This window comes from Aythya ferina (assembly GCF_964211825.1).
Source record: "Aythya ferina genome assembly, chromosome: Z".
NCBI lineage: Eukaryota > Metazoa > Chordata > Aves > Anseriformes > Anatidae > Aythya > Aythya ferina.
Genome location: NC_140299.1, coordinates 43,349,735 through 43,374,087, shown reverse-complemented (window position 1 = coordinate 43,374,087; position 24,353 = coordinate 43,349,735). Strand labels below are relative to the sequence as shown.

General features: G+C 42.3%; 1 protein-coding gene across 2 annotated transcripts in view; it reads left to right on the top strand.

Annotated features, from left to right (window-relative positions):
- The first annotated feature begins 300 nt into the window (after positions 1-300).
- The window catches only part of GOLM1 (golgi membrane protein 1), a 29,027-nt gene continuing 4,974 nt past the window's right edge, over positions 301-24,353 (top strand). The window contains exons 1-8 of one of the 2 annotated variants that reach the window (XM_084503871.1): positions 301-396; positions 3,453-3,580; positions 6,296-6,475; positions 14,307-14,361; positions 16,170-16,272; positions 18,195-18,333; positions 22,221-22,347; positions 23,595-23,855. In XM_084503871.1, coding sequence (XP_084359997.1) covers positions 3,482-3,580; positions 6,296-6,475; positions 14,307-14,361; positions 16,170-16,272; positions 18,195-18,333; positions 22,221-22,347; positions 23,595-23,855 — 964 coding nt within the window. In that variant the 5' untranslated portion in view covers positions 301-396; positions 3,453-3,481. The remainder of the gene's footprint in view (positions 397-3,452; positions 3,581-6,295; positions 6,476-14,306; positions 14,362-16,169; positions 16,273-18,194; positions 18,334-22,220; positions 22,348-23,594; positions 23,856-24,353) is intronic. The other variant, XM_084503872.1, reaches the window with a different exon arrangement.

The window sequence follows — 24,353 nt, the reverse complement described above, 5'->3', positions numbered from 1 at the left end:
ATGTTTTTTGTTTTTTTTTTTTTGTTTTTTTTTTTTTTTGTTTTTTAAAGTTTGAGCTACACGTTCAGCCATACATCACTTTTTTATCGTTTTATCTTTTTTAATGACGCCTCCCGTCCCAGCTCAGCTCAGCTCAGCACATGCATCTCAGCACACCCACCTCTCCCCACCACCCCCCAGAGCTGCGCTGGGGCAGCGCGGTGCCGGGCTGCCTCCACCCCCGCTTCCCTATCCAGCACCGACATCCAGCACCGGGGCGGGGGGGGGGGGGAGGCGGAAAGCCTCCATGCCCTCTGCCCGGCCCGGCCCTGCCCTGCCAGCGCCGCCCTCCCCGGCGAGGCGGCGGCCGCCTTCCTGCTCCGGCGGGGCCAGCCCGGCAGCGGCAGCGGCGGGGAGGTGAGAGGAAGGCGGCGGCGGGGGGACGGGGAGCGGAGCCGCGGCCTCCGCCGCGCTGCGGGGCCGCGGCCCCGGCCTGGGGGAGCCGCGGGGCCGGGGGCTGGGGCAGCCGGGCCGGGCCGGGCCGGGCCGCGGAGCCGCGGGGGTGCGGCGGGGGCTGCGCTGCCCTGCGGGGGGAAGGGAAGAGCTGAGAGCCGGTCTTTGTCTGGAGTTGGTGTGTTCGTGGGCTGTCCGTGCTGGAGGCTGCTCGGTAGCAGCTGCCTGCGTGACAGCTGTAAGGGAAGGGCGTGCTCAGGCTGAGGGTCTGAGAGGTGGATGGCTTCGTGTTCAGTGAAAGCACTTTCTTACCCCCTAAAATCAGAAACATGCTTTCTCTTCAACGCAAATCACTGTGCCAAACCAGGTATTTCGCGGAGAACAGCATGACAAATACATTTCCATATCAGTATATTTACTGAGCTGATTTGCCTGTCTTTCCACCAGAACACGTGTGTGTATCCCTGGTAGAAAGTTACGGAGATTTTATTTTTAGGGTGATGAGAGAGGAAATACCGATACTGCAGCCGAGGTTATGCTTTGTGTCTGCACTGGTTAGGTAGAAGGTCCTTCTGTGCACCTCCCCCCTTCACTCTCCTTTTTGCCTTTCCTTCTGGTGGCTCTAAAATATATTCTCCATTAACATAAATTAATAAAGGCAAACAACACCAAGTTTCCTAGAGGGGAAAAATGTATGGAAGTTGAGCATGCTTTACTGAAATCAATGCTTGCTTCCCAGCTTTTAGCAGCTGAGAGCAGCAGGAAGGGAATTCAGGCTGCTCAGTTTGCAGGCTGGGTAGGGGTAACGTTTTGCACCTGTGCTTTGAGGTGTGCCCTGGACTAATTGTTTGTCCTTTGTATAATTGCTCTACTGCCGAGTCTTTCGGAGCTAAACATCTAGTCTAAACAGTAGTTAATTTGCAGTGCAAGCTTCTGTAGCTGATAAGATGTATTGCTTCCCCTACTTCTGACCGACAGGAGGAAAATACCAATTATTTTATTCAAGTAATGCTTGGAATGACACACTACATTTTGCAGTTTATATTTGGTAATTTTTGCCGTGTTTTCAAGCGTACCAACTAATACATTTACAACGAGTAACAGGATACTGGTGACTTCATGATGGATTTTGATATACATTTTTTTGAAGAGCAGTATTTTATTTGTAGAAGTATTTTATGTTTGTGGTATTCTGGTAAGCAAAAATAAACAAATTATTTTGTTCTTAGCTGATGTGGTCGTCCCCATTTCCTGCAAGTTGTTTTTGCCGCTCTGGATATCTGCAGTTCTAGGTTTGGGGAGCCTGTGGAGACAAGGATGCTGTGTAAATCTCAGGCACTCCTCTTAACATGGCACAGCAGGAAGAACAATCTGTACAATGGTGTACAGCTTTCCATAATCCTTAGCCTAGTGTTGGAAATGTGTACGTATCTGTATGTGTGTGATTTAGTCCACTGCAGCTTGATTTTGTGCTTTATGACTAAAATTCGTGCCTCTTCCCCACCCTGCCCTTGCCTTGCATGTGGTCCTGTGGCCGCCATCAGGGCTGCGCTGTTTGTGACCACTGGATCCTTAGCAGAAACCTGGACTTGGGGTGCTGGCCCCGTGCAGCTTTGTGCTTGGTGTGCTTCACCTGCTCCTCAGGACCACGGGCTTACAACTTGGCCAGCTGCCGGACAAGGTGCGGCACGAGTGAAGAGCTGGCACTTCAGGAAGCTGCCTTCTGCCGCTCGGTGCCCCTCCCCGAATAAATAGATAAACTCACACGCTGTTTTCAAATGAGCAAATAGACTTGAAGCACTGACTGGACTGGCAGTCTTGTGCAATTCCTGCTGGGGAAAGGTGAAGAAAGGTTGTGTCTTACGCTGAATCCAAAGAGGAGTCTTCCAGAGTGGGTTTTGCTCTGGATGTGTGCACACATTAAGTGTAGGTGAGCTGTTGTGGGACCTAAGCACTGGGAATAGAGTAATATCAACATCTCTGTTCCTTGCGAGCTGCTGACATTTTCTTCCTCCCCTGTGATTACACTGTATGTCCCAACATAAACCCTTTGAGAGTTGCTACCATTTATTAATTTATAAATACATTGCAGCCTGTAAATTGCATCCATAGGGAAGAAGAAGTCATTTTTAAGAGCATTCACTTGAGAGACTGTGCGGTGTTTTAACAGTAAATGCACCTGTTTCGTGTTGAGTTAGTGTCTTGCAATACATCAGTGTTTGCTGTTCGATCTTCCATGCTTGTTTTTGCTGGCTTTTGTCTGCAGTAGTGCAAAAAGGAGAGAAAAAAGGTTGATACCAGTTTGCAAGAGAGCAGCGGGTATTACGAACTGTGCCGAAGGTTCCCAGTCCAGTTTGAGGATGCGTTGAGCTAGGTGTTATTGCATCCAGTAAGATTTTATCGCATCATGGGGAGATTATGGCCTGCTGCAAACAGAATTGCAGCTGCCCTTTGCCCTCGTCTCGTGTTGGAATAGGCAGCTCCACAGAATAAACCAAGGCCCAACAGCAATTGGTACTCTTCGTTTGTTAAACCCCGCTTATTAAAGCAAGTTGTGTTTTTTTTTTGTTGTTGTTAGGAGCAGAAGAGAGCTGAGTATCAAGAGAAACATCACTTGGTACGATTTCCCATTGAAATCAACAGAGTGTTTGCTTAACTTTATATATATTTTTATAGGGAATCATTATAGAATCATATATTTTTATATAGAATCAGTAAGGTTGGGAAAAGAAAAGACTGCCAAGACCATCTGGTTGAACCATCACCCTACTACCAATGTCACCCACTAAACCATGTCCCTGAGCACCACGTCCAGCCTTTCCTTGAGCACCTCCAGTTCTGCACCCAGGCAGAACGCCTTCCTTGCATGGTGTTGTCCATTCAGCTGAGAGCTGCTGCACTACTACAGTAAAATCTCGATTGTGGAGGATGCGATATAAGACATGTATTTTAATTTGCAGATTTCTACACTGTTGTGGTCATGTGTTTTTGTTAATTCTTATTTTTTTATTTTTTTGAAGTTGTAGGGCTAGGAAACAGCTGCTAAGGGATGAAGTCTCCACCTCTTCTCGTGGCCGCGCTCCTGGCTTGCATCATCGTTTTGGGTTTCAATTACTGGGTTGCAAGCTCTCGCAATGTGGATCTGCAGGTAATGTTCCTGTTGGTCTGCATGTGGTCTTGCATGTGTGTGGTTAGTAAAGGTAGTACACAGCAAGAAGAATGCTTCCTCTGCATATGGTGAACTAGAAACTTTGACTTGCTTTAGGGATTTACACAAGTGTTACAGCTGATGCTCATCAGTGGAGGGAGACGGGGAAATGGGAGGAATGCCTGTCTGTTGGTAAGGGGGACCCAAAACCTGAAGACCTACATATGGTGCCTGTAACTTCTGCACACGTGGCATTCAGCTGGTTTGTTCTGTTTTAGTTTGTAGATGTGGCATCCTGTTGTTTTTCTTTTTTTTTTTTTTTTTTTTTTTTTTTCCTCAGAGCACATTGCAGCTTGGCTCTGAGTGGGCCTCTGTAATTTGCTCATCTCCATAAATTATTTTCCTATATGACTGTTCAGGTGACTCCTGTTTTTTAGTATAAAGTAAGATTGACCTCTTTTGATAGATGTTAGACGAATAAGGATGCACACACACTTTCCCACCAAGGACAGAAATCTAGCTTGTTCAGAAATGGCATTGAGAAATCTGAATTTGTATTTGTTAGAAATCGTTCCTAAAGAAGGCACACAGCTCACATGGAAATAATTACTCTGCTGTGTTGTAGTGGAGACTGTGTTTTCTGTGTTTGTTGAGCTTGGGTTTGTTATCCTTACTGGACTGCACATTCTGAAGTTGAGAATTCAACTCCTCACTCCCTCCCCTTTCTCCTTTCTTTTTTCTTTCTTTTTCTTTAACAATCAGCAACAGCAAAAACCTGAAAATTTAAAGTCTGGTGATTAAACATGGCTTATGAGAGTTCTTCCCAAGTTTTTCTGTTAAGTTATTATAAAAGACATTTAGATGTTGAACTTAGCAATATGGTTTAGTGGAGGACTTGTTAGTGTTAGGTCAGAGGTTGGACCCAATGATCTTGAGGTCTCTTCCAACCTAGAAATTCTGTGAAATTCTGTGAAATTATTTTCTTTTTAATTGAACTGAATTTTAACACTGAGTTGATGGCTGTTGGAACTGCATTGCTGTTCCACCCCGCAGCTGACACTCTTCAAGCAGGGCACGTCTTGGGCCATGCAGTTGAGGGAACGTCTTAGTTTTCCTGTGGTGACAGGGTATGATGTCATTTCTTCTGGAAACTTGGTCATCTCTCCTCTTTCCTGTAGCGAGGGGCCTGAGGATGGTGTCTACCAGCTGTCTGTAGCTGCAACAGTAATACTGAGGCTTTGCTGCATGATCATGGGGCAGCTGGTAGGAAAATGAGCCAGCATACCAGCTTATCTTGGTCTCAGTAAAGTACAGACATAAAATCCCGTTTACTGTTACTGATTTACTGTATCATCTTGTACGCTTTCCCCAAAGAACACGACTGAAAATACTTTCACTTCTGCGCAGTCATGCACTCTGACAAAAATAAAAGCACATCCAAAGCTATGAATGGAGCTTTTAAAACACTCATAAAACAGTCATATAACCCATTCATTTGTTGGCAAGACTTTGCTGCTATTATGACTAACACGGAATAAGTGCTTTTTCTTCGTTCTTCCAGCCAAACTACAAGGTTTTTTTTATCTTTTTTTTTTTTTTTTTTTTTCCCTCCTCCTCTCCATTCTCTTGCAGTGGCAGTGAAGTGGAGTAGGCAGGCAGTAATATGCAGCATTCTGTGATGTAAGATTTAATCCATCTCCTGTCAGTCTTGGCAGATGCACAGTTCTTACTATATTCATTTCTTTTTATCTACCAAGAATCCCCAGGTCTTTATGACTGGGTAAATCCTGTCTAATTTTGTGTGTGTGTGGGGGGTGGTCTTCATATTCTTCCTTACTGCCCATAAGCCATTTAATGCACAAAGTTTAGAAAGAATGTCCTGTGAACCTAAATGAATCCTTTAAAAGAAATAGACCTTGACAGAACCTGGCTTAATTCCTTTACCTCATTTCTGTGTGCTGTATTTGATGGTCTTGAATTTTCATCTTGTAACTGCTTTTTGAGCAGTCAAGAACAATAATTTTCTGTTTATAAATGAGCATTGTATCTTCATGTAACAGCTGTATACCAGTTATTTAAGTGTACGTTGGATGGTGCTGTCCTCTGTCCATTTTGTCCATGGTCTTAAGTGAAAATTTTTGGTGATTTGGGAGATGATTTTTTCCCACTGAGTAAGTTTAGGTTCAACACTAGAAACTGCAGTGATGTCAGAATGGGCATTTTGAGAAATGTTTTGACCTTGTACCCTTGTACTTCAGAAAGATTGTAAACATATTTTTTAATGTGTTTCTTTTGTTTTTGTTTTGGTGTGGCTTTTGTTTGTGCTTTTATTTTTTTTTTTTAACCATAAGCACTTAGACAGCTTTGTATTTATTTGATGATCTTTGACTGAAATTTTGTTGGCTGCTACAGAATATGAGTTACCAATAATTTATGTAAGGCTGTTGTGTGTGTGTGTATGTGTGCTTACAGGTGGCTGACAGGTATCACCAACTGAGGAAATGTTTTGATGACATTAGTATTGTTTGTCTATTGTATTCTCTGAAGTTAGGTATTCTGTGAAAGAATAGAAGAGAAGTCCAGTAAAAAGGAAAGTGGGTTTACTCGTTACCTATTCCAGTTCTGCCTATGTGAAGTTTGAAAGCATGATCCTTTTGAAACAGTCTCAGAGGGGAAACATTTCTCTTTGTCTTTTGCTAATGTGCTCCTCCTCAGAGTCGGATCATTGGGTTGGAAAGCAAAGTCCGCAGAGCAGCAGCGGAGAGAGGCGCCGTGGAGCTCAAAAAGAATGAATTCCAGGGAGAGCTGGAGAAGCAGAGAGAGCAGATTGATAAAATCCAGTCCTTGCATAGCTTCCAGATGGAAAATGCCAACAGAGCACATCAGGAAGAGAAGGTAGGCCCCGTTCTAGCCACACTTTACAGTGAGACTGTGATTTGCCGTCATGCTCTCTGTAATAGTGTAAGGTTGCTCAAATGTGCAAGCTAATGGGGGTATGGTCAACATTTGTGTGTCAAAATGTTTAACGTAAATTATCATAATGTTTAGAAAATGGACGTTGAATCCACATTATTAATGATTTTAAACTAATCATAGAATCATAGAATATCCCAAGCTGGAAGGGACCCATAAGGATCATTGAGTCCAACTCCTAGCAGCACACAGGTCTATCCAAAAATTCAGACCAAAAATTCAGACTAAGAGCACAGTCCAAACGCTTCTTGAACTCTGACAGGCACCACACTGGTGCAGTGACTGCTTCCCTGGGGAGCCTGTTCCAGCATGCGACCACCCTCTCAGTGAAGAATCTCTTCCTGATGTCTAGCCTAAAAAGGAGTTAGGAGGAAATCCGTTACTCAGAGGGTGGTGAGGCCCTGGCACAGGCTGCCCAGAGAAGCTGTGGCTGCCCCATCCCTGGAGGTGCTCAAGGCCAGGCTGGATGGGGCTTTGGGCAGCCTGGGCTGGTGGGAGGTGTCCCTGCCCATGGAGGGGGGTTGGAATTGGGTGAGCTTTAAGGTCCCTTCCAACCCAAACGTTCTGTGATTGTGATTATAGCCCTCAGATTGGTAAAGACTTCATCAGCAGACTGCAATGGAGAAAACAGAAATTTCTTGTGGGGAAGAAAAAGAAAGAAGCATACAGAATAAGACAAAATCTAGATTTTTTTTTTTTTTACTGCTGCATTTCATCAGCTTTTGAATATGAAGTATTAAAGCTGCAAGTGATAGCACTTCAGAGTAATACCTCTACTGTCTCCGTAAGCCATCAATAGAGCTACCCTGGGTTGCCCTCCAGTTTTGTTACCTGTACACTAATGTTTTAAAACTCGAGGAAAACAAGAAACTGCACCAAGAGATACATTTGTGTTTCCTTCCTTAGCAGGCATAATGGTTGATGTTTATTTCTAAATGCATTGCACATTTTGTGGCGTCCTCAGCCTGCCAAATATAATAGAAGTGGGAGACACCAGAAGGGTTAGAACAGCCTTTAGTGTTGATGCTCTTGACAGTGCAGTGTTGCAAGAGGCTTGAAAGTCCTTTGTGAAGAAAGTAAACATACATACTTAAATAACAGCAAGTATGGTTACCACTAACCATTTTATTTTGTATTTTCTTTGTGTTACAGACACCGCCTTAGATGTGTCAGTAAACCATTAATATAACTTTCTCACTGTTGCCAGGAGTATTTAGCTGAGGGTAGTCAGAGGACCACCTGAGCACATTTTTCCAGCCCATCCAGATCCCTCTGGGTGGTATCCTTTCCCTCTGCTGTACCAATTACACCACACAGCTCGGTGTCATCCACATACTTGCTGAGGATGCACTCCGGCCCATCATCATCATGTATATTATTAATGAGGATGTTAATATCAGCACCTTTAGTAACACCACTTGTTACTGGTTTCCATGTGGACTCTGAGGCATTTACTGCACTTTGGATGCAGCTGTCCAACAAATTCCTTATCCACACTCTAGATCATCTGCCAAATCTGTACCTTTCCAGTTCAGAGATAAGAATGTTACGGGACACTGTGTCAAAGGCTTTGCAGAAGTCTGGGTAGCTGACATTAGTTACCCTTCCCTTCTCCACTGATGTAATTCTTCTGTTGTAGAAGCACACCAGGTTAGTTAGGCACGATTTGCTCTTGGTGCAACTGTGTTGGCACCTTTTAGTCAACTAGTTGGGCCTCGACATGTTTCCACATGGCTGCTAGCAGGATCTGCTCCGTGATCTTGCTGGGAATTGAAGTGCAGCTAACTGGTTGGTAGTTTGCAGAGTCTTTCTTTTTACTCCTCTTAAAAATAGGGCTGACATTTCTTTCTTTTTTTTTTTTCCCAGTCACTGGGAACTTTACCTGACTGCCACGACTTCTCAGAGATGACAGGGAGTGGCTTGGCAAGTAGGTCCTCCAGTTCCTCTGTACCTTGGAAAGCACCTTGTCAAGTTGCATGGACTTGGGCACATTCAGATCCCTCAGATGGTCTCTAACACAGTCTTCTCCTATAAGGGGAGGAAGGGGAGGAACTTCATTCACCCAAGCCCTGTCTTGACATTTGGGGACCTGGGAGATTTGACAAGATTGATCACCAGTGGAAACAGAGGCAAAGACCTGTTGAGTACTTCAGCTTTTTCCATGTTGGTCATCACTAGATCTTTTGACGTGTCAGGAAGGGTACATTTTCCTTGTTCCTCCTGTTCTGACCAATGTACCTGCAGAAGCCCTTCATGTTATTTTTCACATTGCTCACCTGGTTCAGTTCCATCTGTGCCTTGGCTTTCCTAATCATATCTCTACATGCTCGGGCAACATTCCTATATTGTTTCCAAGATGTGTGTCCCTGCTTCCAGTGCCTATGCATTTCCTTCTTGCTCTTCAGTTCAGCCAGGAGGTGTTTATGCAGCCATGCTAGTCTCATGCCTTCTTTGACTAGTTACTTGCACTTGGGGATCAAGAACTCTTGTGTTTGAAGAAAAATATCCTTGAAGAGCTGCCAACGCTTTTCTGCTTCAGTGACTCTAAAGGCAGTTTCCCACGGGATTGCATTCACCATTTCCTTAAACAGGTGAAGTTTTTTTTTCCTGAAGTTAAAGGTCTTAACTTTGCTCTTTGCCCAGACCACATTCTTTGAGATCATGAAGTCTGTCAGGGCATGAGCACTAAAACCCAGGCTGCCAGCTATCCTGACCTCTCTCCTACTCCCTCTCCCAATTATATTATCTGTGTTAGTGAGCAACAGGTCTAGTAAAGCTATTCCTCTGCTTCCTCTGTAACCTGGACTAAGGAACTGTCCGCTGGGAGTCTCTGATTGCTGTCCTGCTTTTCCAGCAGGTGTCAGGCTGGTTGATGTTCCCCAGCAGGACCCCGACCTGTGAGCATAATGCTGCCTGCAGTTGAGGAAAGAGCAATTCATCAGTGTTTTTCTCTTGATCAGGAGGCAGTGAACACCTATCGTGAGGTTTCCTTTGTTGGCTTGGCCTCTAATTCTCACCCATATTTCTATCAACCTGCTTGGAATAATCTGTAAAGTTTGCAGTTGAGAACCCAGGAGCTGTCACTGTAGAAAACATTAGATAAAGGTGGTGCAATGGAATTATTTCCTCTCTTCTTCTGGAAAACAGCAAGTCTCAGGAGGTGAAGTGCTAGAACAAGCATGTATGTGTCCGCGCACCACTTCATGGCAAGCTTAGAATTTGCTCTTGTTGTGACACATGAGCAAACATCCCACACAGATATTGCTTGTTTTCCAACTCGGCAACATAAGAGGAGGGAGAAGTGTTTTACTGGAAAACTTGTCAGAAGATGTCATCAACCAAGTTGGCATGAATTCATCCACTGTAAATTAGAAGCACCCCCAGTGTGGCAATGGTGGTGGAAGAGAAGAAAAGCTTCCTTCTCCTTGCTAAGGACCTTAATCTGAAGAAGCTCTTCACATCAGTGGTTATTTAACAACAGGATGTAGAATATGTGAAAAGACTATTTCTGAGCTTTTTTGTGTGTTTATCTATATATAGGTATATATAAATGTGTGTTGTATATGCACCTGTGCATGCATAAATATTTGCATACACACACAAACGCATACCCTTGTTTTTGGCTCCATGGATTCCTGAGGAACAAGTAATAAATTCACCCTTTCTGGTTATACAAACCTCAGTCCTTGAACTGAGCTTTATTCGCCTCCCTGGGGATTAACAGCAGGTATTTACCTATTCCAGGAGGGATGAATGCAAGTCCAAACCCTGAGTCACTCAGCTCTATTTCCAAGTAATACAAACTGTCTAAACATAACTAGACGGATGTTTGAATGATAAACAGGATTTTGTTTTAATTTTCGTTGTTGTTCTTAAATAAGAAGAGTGAAAGTGCAGATGTGTACAAGTGAATGGCCTATCTCAAAAAAAAACAAACACCTACTCTTTTTCAGGGAGAATTCATAGGGCATCTGGATATAGAAAAAAATCTGTACAGAGGCAAGCCTTCACAATCTGGACTCCTCACAAAAGCAACTCTCAGATAAGATTTGAGACCCAGATTAATTGCAGTTCGTCTCTGGTCACTGCATCGTATTACTCTGCTGATTATACGGATAAGGATGTAGTGATACACTGATAATATGACAAGGATAATGAAGCCACTGAGTTAGTTTTGTTCCAAACTTGTGCACCAGTAAGATACTCTGCAAGTTAAAGTCATTGTTGGAGGCACTGTGACAGCCTCTGAGAGTTACCTCTGCCTGCTTTTCTAGTTACATTGCCCCCGTGCTACTTCAAGAGCAAAGGCAGGGAAGGTGGGAGGTTGTTGGAGCCTGGAATACCCCATGGGCTCACCATCCCATGAGGCAATGTAATCCTGGGTAATTGCTGCCAGAATTTTTCTCCTACATCTGAGTACGTCTAAAACATTTCTGTAACCAGTCTGCTTTTAAAAAAAATCTGTTTGAACTTTTGAGGATTAATGTAGATTTAGCCAATCCATTCTGGAAATCCATACAAAAATAGACTGAAGAGATCAGGAGAGCTTACATGGACTCTCAGTAACAACAAATAAGGAATCGGGAGTGTGAAAGGGCTGTTTGTAGTCCATAAACAATTTTCTAATGCAGAACAATATCCAGTATGGTTGCTTCTCAGGACTTGTAGTTTCTGGGATGTACGCACCCACAGCAGTCTTTTTGAGGAGTATAGCAACAGAACAGCACGTGTAACCTGTTTTTAGTTTTAACTCTTAGAAAGTACTTTTGCAATTTTCTTTTCCTTTGGATTTCTGTGATGCTTCCCCATCCCATATCCTGTTTCACTGAGGAAGAGCAACAAGCGTTGTGAAAAATCTGTCACTATGGCTCGTTTAACACTGGCCACAGCTGCTCTCATCCTCCCCTCTGGGAAAATCTCAGTTCCCGGTGCAGCATTCTGAGGCAAAGCACCTGTTGGTGTGCTGAGAGTGACTCTGCTGAAACAGAGTGACGGTGGGCAGGGTTAGGGAAGAGTTAGGGAAGAAAAACCTGATGTGAAGAGGAAGAGTTTTGCCTCTGTTTTTGAAAGAAACTGGGTCACATCTTCTAGTTCTGGGAAGTTTTCATGATAAGCAGGCACTGCTTTGCCCCCCGCTTTACTTGCTGCTGTGTGGTGTTTCTGAATTAGCGAGAGAAATCAGTCTGCTTACGCATAACTGGTACAGCACATACCTAGAGAGCATCTCATTTTAAATTGTGTTTCAATATTGTGAAGAAAAAATGGATAGGCTGGGACTGGCTGAACTGTAGGCACCCCGAAAGTGAAAATATGAGTATGTGCAGCTTAAGATCACTGATGCTGTGTCTGACCTTTTTGTCCTTGTGAGTGCAAAGCCCCATTTTCACTGGTTTTAGTTCTGAAACAAATATTTACTCTTCTCAGCTACTTCACTGTTTTATTCCTTTTTCCATCAGGAATCTCATTATGTGCCTGGATATGCTAAGTTTGGTTGTTGTTGGAAAACATGCATCGGTTCAGGGTGCTGGGGCTAGCGTGTTTCTGATAAAAAGCTATATGATAAACAGCCAGTGCTGAAGGGGCTCGTGTAGTAGGCCTCCCAGGAGTATGTTTATTGCAACTGCTGTGTAAGGCAATAATCTGATGAAATGCTCGTGTGTAGTTCAGAGCCATGTGCTCAAAACGTACGCTTTGAATAGTTTATTTCAGTGCTTCCATGCATGCATTTCTGTCTGTTTCTATTATTTTTTTTAAGTAACAATACCTTTAATGTTTGTGCTTCTTTAGTAGAATATGGCTTACGTAGACATGTTCACTGGTGAATAATCTCTCTCTCAGTTGTCACTAAGACATTTGCCGTCCGGCTGTGGCAAGATTTTTCCATGATTTGCTGCTGGCAGCGTGGCTTTCCGTCTGGTTTCTGAGGGCCTGCTGTCCACCCTGGGGACCCCCAAACTGGAGACTGACCTTCCCTGTCTGGTAGTCGTAAGGTCCTCTGTGCAAGGCGTGCATGCAAGTACAACAGGCTGGTTCTGTCTAACAGGGCTACTGCCACAGTCAGAGATCGGACTTTGATATGGCAAAATACCAAGTATCCTGGAGCTGAATAATCACGGCTAGGGATTGTAGGTATTGTTCTGTGGGCTCAATGAGATTTAAAATGTATTTTTTTTTCCTGGCTCTGAGTTCAGGCTGGTGTTTGCTGACTGTTCCCCTGCAGTTTGAAAAATGAAATGGTATCTGCCTAATTCACAGCTATGAAGCAAAGATTAGCTAATGTTTGCGTGGCAGGAGGAAGAATGGAAAGCCCGAAGCTATTGATACAGTCAGACAGAAAACTGGCAGTTGAAATGCTGCCCTGTAAATTATTAAACAGCATTTCTGCTCAAGTTAAACAGGTGAATAGATTTCCATGATTTCTTCCTGTACTCTTACCCTCAAATTCAGGAAGGAAGGCGTGGCATTGCCAAAAGGAAGTATTACTTGGTTTGGATTTATGCAGTCCAAACGAGTAAGATACGCGTTTATTTCTTAATGTTTCAAGGAGACTTTTTCGTTTTTCTGCACATCAGCTAATCACAGTTATTGCTGTCCTAAAATGTCCTTGAAAATGTCTGCCTCTTCATCAGGACATGAATGGCTACTGCTTTGAACTGGGACTTCTTAACGGGTGGACAAAAGACAAATCCACACCTCTGCTATGTTACCTCATTTGGATTGATTGGACCCTGTCCTCCATCAGTTAGTACTTGTTGCTGCAGTCTTCAAGAAAATGGGCACTGACTGGCAGCATTGACTGGCATGGCACGGGCAGGCAGGCTGAATGTAGGCACTTCTTTTCCCTTGAAGTGCTGTGGGTGTGGGCATGCATCAGTAACTGAGCAGCAGCTTTGGGAAACATGGGGCTTGATGTACCCTGACCTCAGACCCCTGCAGAATATAGGGTTTTCCTGGGAAAACTGAAGAAGTAGAAAATTGCAATGAAACGTAAGAGATCTGCTCCTGAGACTGGATCATTGGTGAAGGATCAGTGGATCTCATCTTTAAGACTCCTGGACCAGGCTTTCTGAATGTTAAATATGAGTTATGTTGATATTTGGCTCAGAGGAATTGTTTTCATGCTAGTTCAGTGAATATTCAGGTGTTTTGGGGCATTTGTATTTGTGTTGGGAGAGGGCGAGTGAGGGGAGAAAGGGGCGCATCGTGTTGATATGTTGACTGCTTCTTCAGAGTGAGAGAGTGAGCGCAAAGCGAGGGAACGGAGGAACATTATGCAGTGCTTTCTTATCAGAGCAGGAGTGGATAATTAGAAATGTGATACAAGGCACAGGCTTCAAGTTGCTTTGGCAGAGTTCACTTATGCTTTCTGTTAAAGGAGTTTCTGTAGCAGGAGTTAACAGCAAGTTACACTACAAGGTATTCTCTGTCATGGAATAACATTAAACCAGCGTGAAGCAGCAAGCAGTTTTAGCAGTGGGCTCTGTAAATTCCTCCTACTTTTGTTTGTGATATCTGTGCAGTGATAGCTGTTTTTTTCTGTATGTATACTGGGAAATCTGGGTTAAAATAAGTGCTTGTTGTTTGTAATAATAAATCTCTAGAACAGCTAATAAAGCTTCTGTGTTAGGCTGTAATTCAGCACTCGCAAATCAAAAATCCTGCTTTAAGTGCTTTGGTGGTTGTTGTTTATAACCTTAATGGTAACACAGGCCCTTTGCAATTAAAACATCGTTTTCTGTTTTGTGCCTTCCAGGCAGTGCTCATAAACAACATCACAACAAATGAACGATTAATCCAGAGTCTAAAAGGTATGATATAATACCCCCTGTATCACCCTCATATTGGTCTTTAAGGCTTGTCTTAAGACTTTAAGTCTTCTAGGAATGCTGCTTCCTTCAAGCTGTGGGGAGGGTGCAGGAGCTGCTGTGACTTTGATCCTGCATCCGCACACTTCAGTTCAGCGATCTGTCAGTCTGCATGTGCCTCAACACCAGAGGGATTTCACAGAAGCATAGGGTGGTATGGATTGGGAGGGATCTTAAAGATCATCTAATTCCAACCAGTTTCAAGAGTGTGCAGGCTCACCTCCCACCAGACCAGGCTGCTCAAAGCCCCATCCAACCTGGCCTTAAACGCTTCCAGGGATGGGGCATCCACGGCTTTGCTGGGAAACCTGTGCCAGTGCTTCACCACCCTCTCAGTAAAGAATTTATTTTGAATATCTAATGTAAATCAACCTTCTTTAAGTATAAAGCCATTACTCCTTGTCCTATCACTCCACCCCTTGACAAGGAGTCCCTCCCCAGCTTTCCTGTAGGCCCCCTTTAGGCACTGGCAGGCTGCTGTAAGGTCTCCCCAGAGCCTTCTCTTCTGCAGGCTGAACAACCCCAACTCCCTCAGCCTGTCTTCATAGGAGAGGTGCTCCAGCCCTCCAATCATCCTTGTGGCCCTCCTCTGGGCCTGCTCTAACAGGTCCATGTCCTTCTTGTGCTGGGGGCCCCAGAGCTGAAGGCAGTGCTCCAGGTGGGGTCTCACGAGAGCAGAGCAGAGGGGGACAATCACCTCCCTCACCCTGCTGGCCACGCTGCTTTTGGTGCAGCCCAGGATGTGGTTGGGTTTCTGGTGTGCAAGTGCACCTTGCTAGCTCACGTTGAGCTTCTCATCAGCCAACACCCCCAGGTCCCTGACCTCAGGGCTGCTCTCAATCCGTTCCACCCTTTACTTGTCGATGTAGTACTTAATGTAGGACTCCTGACCCCGAACGGCTAATGATATAAAAATGATAAGAAATAAAACTAGCTCCTGTGTATATTGTTAATATACCTTTCATTCCACTTTTTATAGCATGTTTGCATTGCTCTCTGAGGTGTTCGGGTCATAGGTTTTAGCACCAAGAGAATTATGAAATTCTTACAATAAACATGAAAATGTAGTCTAATTCCTTTCAGTTCATGTTTGTGCTCCAAAACATTGTTAGCAATTTATGCCTCAGATGTCTGGAGAGCTCATCATAGGTTCTATAAACAGGCGAATAAATGTATTGCCAGTTCTCCTGATGTCCTCTCACAAAGCTTTCTATCAGAATGTATTTATAATGCTAGAGCATGATGGTGATTCTTCTAACATTAAAAAAAAAAAGATGAATCTTGTATTCCTCAAAACCAGAGGAATCTAATAGTAAAATGTATGTTATTCAGGGAAGAATTGGAAACTTGGTCTTCTGATAGCTAATTAACATGAAAGCTATTTCATACTATGGTCCGATTAGTCTTTCATAGACCTGAATGCTTTCTGGGCTGAAATCTAGCAGAACAAGGGTTTGCAAACAAGCTATAGAGTATTCCTAATGAAGTAAAGGAGATCAAAATGTTAACAAAAGCTTTGTGACATGTATGTTCAGCTGAAAGGCTGTTTAATCATACCCAGCCCAGTGCGTCCTTGATGAATCAGTTTAGCAATTGTCAATGCATCTGTATGCAAAATGTAATGAACATAAGAGGAGGATCGAGCTAGTGTACTTACTGACAGACCTGTTGTGTGATATTTATGTTGTAATATACCCAGGTATATATGTACGTGTGTATTTTAATACATACTTTAATCCTGTTATGATCAGACCACTTGAAAGAGTTACAGACAGAATATGGAAAACTACAGATAGATGTTTACCAGTTTCAGAAGAACCAGACTAACCTTCAGAGAAAGTTCTCCTATGACCTGTAAGTATGCTCTTTCTAAATAATGGCTTCTGGAGTTGTAAGTGATTCAGTTACAACCCTGAGTATTCTTGTGATAGCTGTATCACTGTCAGTAAATGTGCAGTTTTAAGCACCTGACACATCTAAAATTGCTCATGGTCGATCTTGGAGAAAAACATAGTCCTTGCAATGCCCAGCATCTCAGTATGCACGGATTACTCACACACTTCATGTTCCTTCCAGTGCAGGAAGAGAAAAGTAGCAATATTCTGATGTAAGAGCTGGGGAAAATGGGAACACAAAATGGCTAGACAGTCCAACAGCCACATTTTAGCCAGATTTTTTAGGAATTCTGACTAAAAGCTCAATGTGCTAATCAAAGAACCTGAATTTTGCAGGCCAAGCTTGAAAACTTGAAATACCTTTTTTTAATTACTTTTTTTGTTTGTTCTTCACTTCCCTGAATTAAGAGTTAAGGATTTGTATTACCACATTTGGGATGTTTACTGAGTGTCAGTTGGTTATGTAGTGTTTCTTTTTCTAACAAAAGTAAAAGGAAGTTGGAGATTTAAGTTTGTACTAGCCTTTTATTAATCTGCATTGAATTTACAAGTCAATCAAAATATTTTTCCCCTTGAAGTTTATTGCATGCCACAGCTATGACATAGCTGGGACTGCTGGACCTTTGTTGGTGGTTTTTGCTAGCTGGAGAAGAGTATCTCTCTTCTAGTGTCCTCCTTGGAAGGCTGTGGTCATCAAGAATAAATGGGTCTGTACGTGTATGTGCTGTACAGTCGTGTTCCATGTGAGTGGTAAATCCTTGAACTACTGGATTGATAAGCATGTGCAGGAAAGTGATACAAAGTAAATGTGGTAAGCCTGATGTCTGAAAACTCACGCTTATTGCTCCTCTCTTGTGAAATATTTTCAAGTACATCTTGTTTAGTGGAAGAAGATCAGATCCGGAGGAAACATCTCAAGGATCACAACAGGCTCAAGGTGAAGGGATAAACAAGTTACAGTGATGAAACTGTACTACTTAGCTGGGTTATTGCGGGTCAGGGAAGGGGCAGAGACAGGAATGGTAATTCAGCCCACCATTAGATGAAAAGGAACTAAGCTGCTAACTTGCCTGCCTTCTGTCAGTCCTGAGGCAGGTGGTAATCCACAAGAGCAGTTGTTACCTCAGTCAAGAAGCTACACTTTCTTCGCTAGCTTTGCTGAATAATATTTAGATGTTCATTTTTGATGACCATGAGAGTGGCCGGCTACGCGACTGCAAGCAGCAGACCCTTAGTGTCATGACAGAGGAGGCACTGGTAGCACTGTGTAACTGTTAGCTTTATATATAAAATACTAAACGCTGTCCTCTTTAAGAAATACCCATGTTGGAACTCATCATAGCTACCAAAGAACTCCTTTCTGTAGCATTTTGTTGTCTTACAGCACTGTGCCTTGGTGGAGTATTGAGAAAGGGTGTGTTTGGTTTGCTAGCAGTAGCTTGCATCTGTTTCAGATTTGACCTAGTACTTTGCTGTTTCGTCCTGTATCTAAAACCCAAATACGTGCTTCTGTTATCATAACAGAAAATTTTCAGGGATCAAAACTGTTTTTGACTTAAGTGAAATGGACTGATTAGTCAAAGACAAGAAAATCCATACAGCTTGTTAAGCTGGTATAGCAAAAGCAATTTAATTTCTTAAAGTGGAACTTGGACCACCTGCACCTTGGGTTTGTCTCTAGGGGATAGGTTAGCATCCTCTTTTTTTCTTATGGACTTCTCAAATATAAGCCCAGGTAATAGAACCAAGAAGATTTAAAAAAATAAAAAAATAAAAAAAAAGGAATGGAATGAATAATGTTACCAAACAACATTTTAGAAGAGTTATTTTATGGATGTGGATGAAAGTTCATGACTACTCACTTGTTCGTGTTTTCTCCAGGTCACAGTGCATCAACCAGATGAAAGAATTAAAAGAACAATGTGAAGAAAGGATAAATGAGATCACAAAAAAAGGCAGTGATGTATCACAAGACAGAGAAAATAAAGACTTCCCAGAAGATTCCAAAAAAAGTGGCCAGGTATGGTGGACGTAGTTTCTTATAAATCTTTTTCTAAGTAATTCTTAAGTGGTTCTCCTCCTTTCTGCTATCTTCAGCTAACATTAGCTCATTAAGTTTTGTACTGCTCTGATTCACGCCTGTTGAATGTTTCTGATTTATGTGAAATTGAGAGATTCTGGATGCAGAACAAGGCAGAGGCTGCAGGAGACCTTGCTGTTCCCCAAATCACTGTCTCTCTGAGTGGGGCAGGACTCGAGAGCTGCTAACGAGGGTGGTATTTTCAAGAATATCTGTGCTGCTGAGCTTTGGTCCTTTTGACTTTGTCAAAGGACTTTACAAAGCTTTGTGTGTTGAAGTTGGATGAGGATACATGATGAGAATAAAAGTACGGTGAATCACTTCAGAGTACCAGCAAGCCTCGAATATGACACTGTAGTCCATAGGTCTCCACTAGCGACTCTGGGGTTCGTCAATAGGTATAAAGTGCCACGATTTTCCACATGAACACAAATTTCAGGCTTTTGCAGTGGGAATGAGGGGGAGAGCAAATGTTTTAGCCGTTTGCTTTGGTTATTCTGAATCAAAAAGGCACAAAAAACGTTGCTGTATGTACTTTGAGCAGTATCAGTGCAGGCTTGCCAAAGGAGGTGGCTGTGTGCCCACCCAGTCTTTCCTCCTGGGATGCAGAGGGTGGGAAAAATGCTAAGAAAAAGAAATCTCAGATGGTCATGTTGTCTTGGCATGTGAATTACTGATGCTTCTTCAGTGATGTGGGGTTAGATCAGGGATAGGACTTGAGCAGTTAAGCTTGCTACAAACAGCCCTGGAAACAGGTAGTGAAACTCCTGGTTGAAAAGGCAGCTAATTTATTGGGATGTACAACAATTTATTTGGATGTCTCCTTTCATCAGGAGTACAGGCACCTGTGGCAGATGTTACATTTGTACGTGTGGCTGCATTTGGGCCTTTTTACCATATATGAGTGGCCAACTCTCATTGCAAAGGCAAGAGAGTTTAGGTGTAGTATCTGCCTTTTACTCCTTGCCTAGGAAAAAGGCTGCTTGGAGGAACAATTTGGTGACTTAGTAAGTGGAAAGGGTAAAGCATTGAGAGCTGAACCTGAGTTTTGCAAATTGCTAGAAACGATTGGGAGAAAATGGCTGAAACATCTTCCCATTGACCCCCGGGGTTCAGATAATTGTTCCAGCCTCTGTTCTGCTCTCCTCAAACTCTTTATGTGAAAAGGGAGAACTGCTGAAGCTGTGACCTTTTATCCTGGGAACCTGTGTTATTTGAAAGAGCTGCAAAAAGAATGAAGCGTTAGAGACAGTAAATGCTAGCCATTTACCCCTTTAGAAGAAAGTGAAAGCTCCTGTTTGTCTAACTCAGGAATTTTTATCAACAGTGCCAGGTAAGTGAGTAAATAACAAACCCATCATTTGGACACACCAGGGAAACCTTGTACAGCAAATGCATCCTATTTGATTGGAAGATGGAAAACACAAACCATTTGGAAAGTTGATAAGGGGAAGAGCATACTGAAGAGGTGATCAACGCAATTTCCAGTGATGCCTTGCAGCAGATTTTCATTAACATTGCTTGTACCAGATGTGGTTTGTGTACCAGTTCCAGCCTGGCACCTGGGAAGCTCGGCTAAAGCCCCTCTACAACACACCTACAGCCTTCTTCAGCAAGTCCTGTAGCTGAATGGCAGTCATTGCTCAAATCAGGCAGCACTTTACTAGTCCTCCTTTCAATCTACAGATGGGTTGGTGCCAGCTGAGATAACCACCGATACAGCTGCAGCCAGAAGAGATTCTGTTTTCTGATGTTCCCTAATGTCTGTGATAGTGCCTTCTATGTCAAGCTGCAACTTTCACAGTAATTTGTTTGCCCAGGGATTGCAACTTTTGCTTGTACAGAGGATGAGTTATTTATTGCCATGAAAGTTTTTAACCCAAGTTTTTAGCTGGAATAATTCCTGTTTTTACAGAGCACAGTGGCTGAGCTACTGTGGTTTCCTATTTTTCATGCAGAGTTGGAAGGTGTACGTGCTTATGTCCTGGAAAGATCAGGGTTAAAATAGAGAAAGAAGATGGAATTTGCACTATTGGTTAGTTAATAAATACACAGATATTCTAACAGCTCTGTCTTTTAAGGACTGATGTATACTCTTCGGTTGAAAGATATATAACGTCTGTATTAATTTCTCTCTAATGTGTTTAAATTATTATTTTTTTAGCAAGAAGACCAACCTCTTCAACTCAAATTTTTTCAGCACACACACTTCTTTTATTTAACTCTATCATTAAAAATTACAGAGTTAGATATTTAAGGTAACGTAAATTAAGGGCTCTTATGTGTCTAATTAAGAGCAGAATTGCAGCTGTTAAGTTCAGGCTCCATATTTTTATGGAAGTATTTGTGCCCCAGCCTAAAGTGGAAAACAGATTTTTGTTCAGTGTCTGGTGGAGCTGCTTAATTATGTATAAAAAAGAAGCATGTTTAAATACAGCATTTTTGGGTTTTAATGACTAGAAGGAAGACAGAGTTCTATTGCAGTAAATTTACCCAATCTTCTGTGGTATGAGTTGCTTCTCAAGCTTTCATAAGAGTTAGTGTTAGATTATTTATTGTTGATGTTGGACTTTATGGTGTTGACCCAACATGGTCTTTAGTTCTGCTTGGCCTCGACTGAGCTTAAACATTTTCAGAATAGCCAAGTAATCGTGTCCTACAAATCCTCTGCAACTCCACTATCTTGATTATTTAAAGGCTTCTTTCTGCAGATGTTTTCCAAATGACCATACGAAGACTTGGCAACCTAGTATTTTATTGGCATGCTTAGGACAATAGGTAGCTGCAGTTTATCAACAATCCTAACAGGAAGCTCTTTGCTGTATGACTTTCCACATCATGGGGTTTCTTACTCAATTGCGTAGTCAGGTGTAAAAATGTTTGTCTCTGAATGTCTGTACACTTGTTCTCTCCAGATCTTTAAAAAGATAAATATGCAAGACAAACAGTTTCATTACAGACTTTTTTTTTTTTTTTTTTTTTAATGCTGGAATGTTGCAAGATGGTCTCTGGACACATTTTACGCACATGTTTGTGTGAACTGAATTTGAGTTGACATAGCTCTTGGCCGGTTAAATGCTAATATGAGTAAAAGCAGCACAGAAAATTTTGACTCTCGAGTTAGAAGATCTTCAAGACAGTGTACAATTAATCTTAAAGCCATGTACAATTAATCTAAGCCATTAATCTTAAAGCAGATCATATGGGTCAGACTCTGAGACCGGTCCAGTACCAGCATTAAATAATCCTTAATTCAAAACTCTTCCTTAAGTGAGCTTCATCCAGTTAAATAGATACTGTTGTCTACTTGGTTGATTTGTGTGTTTTGTTTTGTTTTCTTTTTCTTCTTTGAAGCCTGCATTCAACATAGTTTTAGTCCAGTTCTGTACAGCCTTGATTAACTGAACTCTGATTATGCACGAACTCGGTTTGCCTGTCCCTGTCCTAGCAGTAGCTAATGCCATCTGCTCTTACTGCTCTGCTGGCCCTGGTGAGGTAGCAGGGCAGCAGTGGAGAAACGTGCAGGACTACAGTTCTGTGGACCTCACTGCGTAACAGGTAGTGTTTCCAGCCAAGAACAGTAATCTCAGTTTTAATTAAATTAATGGTGTCGTAAGTTCTTGTGATGTGTTATGTGCTGTTTATATATAGAAACATCACTGCATAATCAGGATTGTAACTCCATCAACAGCAGAAAAAATTCTGAGTGTTTAGATTTATTTTTTTTATCTCTACTGAAAATTGAATGGATTCTGATCTAATTGTAGCTTCCAAGTCCAGGAACAGATGTTAAGACCAATATCTGTCTGTGTGTATTCACTTTATAGGCAGATAGTCAGCTGCCAGCCTTGAAGCAATCTGAGTTCACGCAGACTGACTCAGAACAGCCAAAAGACAATGATGTACCAAAAGAAGAACTTACGGTAAAGAAGACAGACCCTCTGCAGGCTCAAGGTGAGATAGAAATCACTGGTATCTTAGGAACTTGAGTGAGAAAGCTTGTAATTTAATGGCACACTTAAAAAATATTTTTGCATACATGATTAAGATGGAAAAGTGACACTGGTAGGCTGAATTATAATCAATTTTCCTTTAGCTGTAGGAGGGTATAACTAGTATCTGTTCAAGTATTTTTATTACAATCATTCCTACTAGTTCAGTTATATCGAAATTGATGTGTTGCATGTAAAGGAAAATAAAAAGAGTTATCATTCTACCATTGTCATATCGCTCACGTACTGTTGAGAAAATACCTTGCTTTTGGATGCAAAGACTTTTAAGCATGTTTTAAATTTGCTAGTTTTAGTAAGTGATACATCTAGGCTGCTGCTCTTCTGTACGGAATGGCTGAAAGTTAGGCTTTAAACAAATGCATGCCTGTGCTTTCCATGTGTTGTCAACGAGCAAAATGCAAGTAATGGAAATGATATGCAGGAGATCAGATTAGATAACCTAGTGGTTGCTTATTGCATTAAACCCTAAAAAACTATTAATTTGAATGGATGTGCCCTTGTGCATCAGTCTCAGAGAACCGTGTGTGAGAAATCCAATTTCCTATTTAATTATTCTTTCATGCTATCTTAAATTACAATCCTAGGAGTAATTTTAGAGCAATTCAAGACAACATCTCCATATAATTTATGTGGGTAAATTTTGTCCTGGTGTTTTTTAGTTAAAAATACAAATACACAGGAAAAGCGATGCGGTAATGTCTGCTGGAAGCAACAGCCTACCTCCGTTTCCTCTGTGAAGGCTGTAAGAACAGCCATCATTTAGCTGAAAACCTGCCCATGTAACTACTTTGTCCTGAGATGCTTTTGCACACCTAGTCTGTTTTATTGCCAATAATGAAACGCAACACACAGAAACCCGATGTTGCGTAGCAAATGGCAATTTTTATTTAAACTGCTCTATTTCACCTGCCAAACTTTTTTTAACCCCACATGTGAGCATTCTAAGTAGGCAGCAATGTGAATATGATTGCAGTAGACAATGTCACTAGACTTTACAAGTCTCATCTTTTAGCTGTCCCCAGTCTGAAAAGCATGGGTTGTCTTCTGTCTTTCTCTTTGGATCTGATATGACTGAGAGAAAAACAAGAATTGAATGTAAAAAACGAAGCAGCGTTTATTAAAGGTTTTTAACTTTTGCTGCCACTGAAAGATGCTATTTTTTTACTCAATCATTTTTACTGTTTACAGAAAGAATAAGTGACCTAGCTGCCATCAGAAAACAGGACCCTAAAGCAGAAGAGGAGAAACTTTCTGGTGAACTGAAACACCCACAGGATTCAGTCAAGGCTGCTGCAGAGAAAGACCTGCACCCAGCTGAAGATGAGAAGCATGTAGCTGGGCAGGATGCATTAATGCCAGCCGCAGAGCAGGATGACACTGAGGAGGTGGAGAGGGAGCAGCTCCTAAATTTTGACGATAAGCAGAGTGCATCACCCTCTGGAAAGGCTGGTTGGTAGCGTTTTGTGTGTTGCAAGTAAAGGGATAAAAGTGCAGAATGGAGCATGGTTTCTGAAATAGTGATGGCAGCTGGCTGGACTTAGTATAAGGTGTTTTAAAGGTTAGCATGAGAGGTAAAAGGTTAGTTAACCCCCAGCACTCTTCTACAGCCAGAGAGTGAAGATGGAGGCTTCTGTTCGTGCAGCAGGAGCTACCAGGCTGGGTTCTGCTGCACCACTGTCACAGCCTTTCTGTCTGTCTCTCCATCATCTGCACACAGCATCTGGGGATGTTAGTCCCAGAAACTTCGTGGTATTGAGGCTGTGTGAAAACATAACGCTTTTGAAAAGGATGAGACATGTTGCCCATCCAGAGCATTGATGAGTAGAGATGCTGCTTATTAATGTTTTGCACAAAGTCATCTTAAAATGTTGATGTGTAAACGCTAGTTACCCGTGTTTGAAAATACACTAACACGAGTGAAAGTCCACCTGAGACTTAAGGTATCTG